A 4,094-nucleotide genomic window follows, 5' to 3' on the forward strand; every position below is an offset into this window, starting at 1 on the left:
CTCTGTGCCACATCAGGGCTGGTGCCTGCAAGTTGGGAAGCTGGAGTTTCCCCACTTGCCTTAGTTCTTATTCCCTTCTCTAAAGCACTTTTCCTTCATAATCTCAGGATCTGGTGGCTGTTGAGATCTCCATGTCAGGATTTTCCAGCATGAGGTGGTTAAACCTGACGTGTGGTCCCACTCGCTGTGGTCCACACTGTGTTTGTGGTGTTGAGTAGCACTGGCATGGCCTGGAGCTGGAGGAGGGAGGTTACACATCCCCCCGTGAGTCCCCTCAACCAGCTTACAGCTTCCTTACCTTGTCTAGGCTCTGTAGTAAGAAGTTTATAGTGATCCTGGGGGCTATAAGTGTTTGTGTGGCATGTCACTAATAACCAAGCCATGACAAGATCAGACTGGAAATGTGTTTCTCATAGCTTTGTATTGTAGAGCTGAAGAAAGTGGGCTCCTTGCCTCTGGTTCTACAGACAAGGGGGTGTCAAATCCAGAGGAGAAGATAAAGCAACAGATTCTTTTCCTATAATATAAAAGAGGAGGAGGAACCTCCTCCGGGAGGTTCTTAAAGCAATGCAAGCGCAGAGCCACTTGAAACCAGCCCTTCAAGAGTCAGCCTGATCACAGTGAGTGATCTTTAATGACAGGAGCATAAGATACTGCTTAGTGCTTTCCCTGGTGTCAGTGTTGCAGCCATGGCCCAGGTGAGTAGGTGCTTGTGTTGGTTTTTAGTAGTAGTATTGTTATTTTCCCTGGCAAATGAGACCCTTGGGCTGTCTGTACCATCCACATCCCTTGGGGCCACTTTCAGCAGCTCCTATGGCAAGAAGAAAAGACCCAGCCATGTCAGAAAGGCTTCAAGGAATCCATCTCTTTTCTAGCTCAGCAAAGTACAATTGAAGGGGGCAGAATAAAGTCCATCAAGCAGGATGGAAGTGTTCAAGGCCAGGTTGGACACAGGGGCTTGGAGCAACCTGCTTAGTGGAAGGTGTCCCTGCCCGTGGCAGGGGGTTGGAGCTGGGTGAGCTTTAAGGGGTGTTAGGTTTGTGGTCTGCTGCTCACAGCTAGCTGCTACCTCCACAAATGAGAGTGTTAGAGTTTTAGATCTTAATACTCAACATAATTAATTATAATAAGAGTCACAGAGTTATTTGCTATTGTTACTTCCCGTTTAGCAAGCGCGGGGCAATGTGCGTTACAGACGGTGGCTGAATGTTTGTGTGTTGACTTGTTCAGAAGCTTCTCTGATGAAGGTACTTAAAGTTCTTCACTTTCATAACGTAAGTGCAATAATAAGGATTAAAAACATTGTAGATGGTTGAGGGGTGAGACTGTGATTTCACAGGGAACCAGTTCAGTAGCGAAGCAGAAAACAAGGAGACCGACCATTTTTAACCGGCATCTTTTGCTTTGCTCTCTTCCAGTCAACGAGTTCACGGTCATCAGGAAGAAGTTCAAGTGCCCCTACTGCAGTTTCTCAGCCATGCACCAGTGCATCCTGAAGAGACACATGCGATCCCACACGGGGGAGAGGCCCTATCCCTGCGAGATCTGCGGGAAGAAGTTCACACGCCGGGAGCACATGAAGCGGCACACGTTGGTAAGAGCCCAGCGCGGCCTCGCCTGCCAGCGCCAGTTATCACTTAGAGATAAGATAAAGGATAAGATAAAGATGAAAGATGAGATAAAGGAGCTTCATGTGAGGGAGGTTTGTGTTTTGTTTTCCCCTCCGGGCTCCTCTAAAGACTTCTCCAGCCTCTTTTTTCCCCACCATTCAAAGGCTTTATGTTTTGCTGCCCGTTCATGCAGAGGGACCCTCCACCTCCTCTCCTAGCACAGTTTAGGAAGCCTTAAAGCATTCAGCAAGAAGAATTCCAGGCAGAGCTGCTCTGGTCTGGCAGTGCTTAATTGTCAAAAATCACATTATTCCTTATTAAAGACAGCTACTCAAAGCCAGGTAGGCTTGTGCCGCTGGCTGCTTGTCACAACTCCTTCAGGAACAACTAAAGTGTTTCTCAGAGCTTGGTATAGAGGTGATAGTGTGGAAGAGCAAATAGTTTCTATATAGTTATGTCAGTAATGCACCCCAGCAAGCTCTGTTGCCCCTCTAAGCTTGTAGAGAAAATTTGGGGTGTTTTAAATACTGAGGGTGGCAGCAATGAGGTTCTGATGCATTGAGGTATTAAAAAAATATCAGAGTGTTGACAGGTAGTGACTAAGAATTGGTTTGTTGAGGTCATTTAACTTAAATTTTTCCATATTAATGTTATATATGTATCATATTTATAGTATCTGTTAGATTTTGAGTGTAAAGAATAACGCACTGGAGGAGGTGGCTGGAGTAAGTCCTGTTTTCCTGGTTGTAATTCTCAAGAAGCCACAAAGAATTTTTAATTCCCTCATCCCATTCCTGCAGGCGTGTGCGTCCCCTTGTGTACCTTCCTGCAAAGGCAGTTTAACAGCAGTAACACAACGTAGAGTCACAGAGTGGTTTGTGTTGAAGGGACCTTAAAGCTCCTCCAGCTCCAACCCCTGCCCCGGGCAGGGACACCTTCCACTAGAGCAGGTTGCTCCAAGCCCCTGTGTCCAACCTGGCCTTGAACACTGCCAGGGATGGGGCAGCCACAGCTTCTCTGGGCACCCTGTGCCAGCGCCTCAGCACCCTCACAGGGAAGAGCTTCTGCCTCAGAGCTCATCTCAATCTCCCCTCTGGCAGGTTAAAGCCATTCCCCTTGTCCTGTCCCTCCAGGCCCTTGTCCAAAGGCCTTCTCCAGGCAGAGCTTGCCAAGCAGCAGTGCTGCCTGCTGTGCTTAGCCCCAGCCCCTCACACAGGGGTGGACAAGGGACTCACGTGCTCAGTTGCTGTGATGTTATTTCTGAGAACTTTCCATCTTTATTCTTTTTCAGACCTTTAGCATGTTGTCAGCACTGTGTTTTCCCCTCTCTCCTGTGGAATGGCAGTATTTAGTCAGTCAGAATATGGTCTTTCCAGTGGCATTGTTGGACATTGAGGGACAAACACCATTCCTGTGTTTAATATGAATTTGGTGATAAGGGAAATAAGATTAATCACTGCTCAGCAACATCCAGCAATATGTTCACTTTGAATATGCCAACGAAACCGTCAGGGTTGGAAGACAGGCAGAGAGGGCATCAGGTTTTTAACAGGTATTTCAATTACATGTCATTCTAGTACCTGTTTTATCATTTCTTTTTTGTACCCCTGACCACCTTCTGCAACCTTGTTCAGTGTTTGATGCCTGAAAGTCATTCTTCTGGCAGTTAAAACGAGTGATACCTATAGATCCTGTTGGATGCCTCAGACCAGCCCTGTCCAACTGCCTTTAAAAAACCTTACACGTAGTTATTTAAAAAGAAATGAAGCACAACGACTGTGCTTGATGCAGTTGAAGAATACATCATGGGCACTAGCTCAGGACACGGGGAGCCTGAGGCCAGAGCACATCACAAGAGCTCCCAGGCTTTGAACGCAGTTGGGACCAGTGTTATGCAAAGCCTGAGCGAGTGGCCTGTGGTTGTGAGGGCTGAGGGGGCAAGATGGGTCAATTTGTCCTCTTCTAAATAGCTTTAGCTCAGCTGGGTGCTGCAGGTGAGCAGAGGGTTATGGAGAATCCAGTTGTGAGAGCGGGCGATCCCATCCGGAGGCAGGAGCAGGGAACTGGCCTCACCGGGCAGCTGCCTTAGAATCAAAGGAAGGACTTTTCCACACAAGGTGTGTAGAACCAGGAAAACCTTTCCTAGGGGCTGTTGTGAGCATGAAAGGAATAAATGAGTTTAAAAAAGGGTTAGGTGCTGGTGAGACATGCCCAGAGCCTCTGGGAGCTGGTGGTGGGGCTCAGGAGAAACCCAAATCGCTGAACAGTGTCATACAAGGTGGATCTTCTTTGTTTCTACACCACTTCCCAAAGTGTTTCCTGTGGATCAGGGGCAGGACAGTGGCTGAGGCAAGCTCCTGGGCTGTCCCAGTGTGATGTTACTATATTAAATATATAAAGAATATATATGTAAAAAAGAAAATATATATGTCTATAGTATAAGATACATTGGCCAGCCCTGAAGTAGTCAGGCAGTTGGACTAG

General features: G+C 47.3%; 1 protein-coding gene across 1 annotated transcript in view; it reads left to right on the forward strand.

Annotated features, from left to right (window-relative positions):
- Nucleotides 1-1,702, forward strand: part of ZBTB46 (zinc finger and BTB domain containing 46) — a gene marked incomplete at its 3' end in the record, with an annotated part of 30,958 nt that extends 29,256 nt beyond the window's left edge. Inside the window, exon 4 of the mRNA XM_010013159.1 lies at nt 1,419-1,702. Within this exon, the coding sequence (XP_010011461.1) occupies nt 1,419-1,702 (284 nt within the window). The remainder of the gene's footprint in view (nt 1-1,418) is intronic.
- Between the last annotated feature and the right edge of the window lie 2,392 nt (nt 1,703-4,094).

The sequence above is a fragment of the Nestor notabilis genome, unplaced genomic scaffold (genome assembly GCF_000696875.1).
Source record: "Nestor notabilis isolate BGI_N333 unplaced genomic scaffold, ASM69687v1 scaffold30844, whole genome shotgun sequence".
Classification (NCBI taxonomy): domain Eukaryota; kingdom Metazoa; phylum Chordata; class Aves; order Psittaciformes; family Psittacidae; genus Nestor; species Nestor notabilis.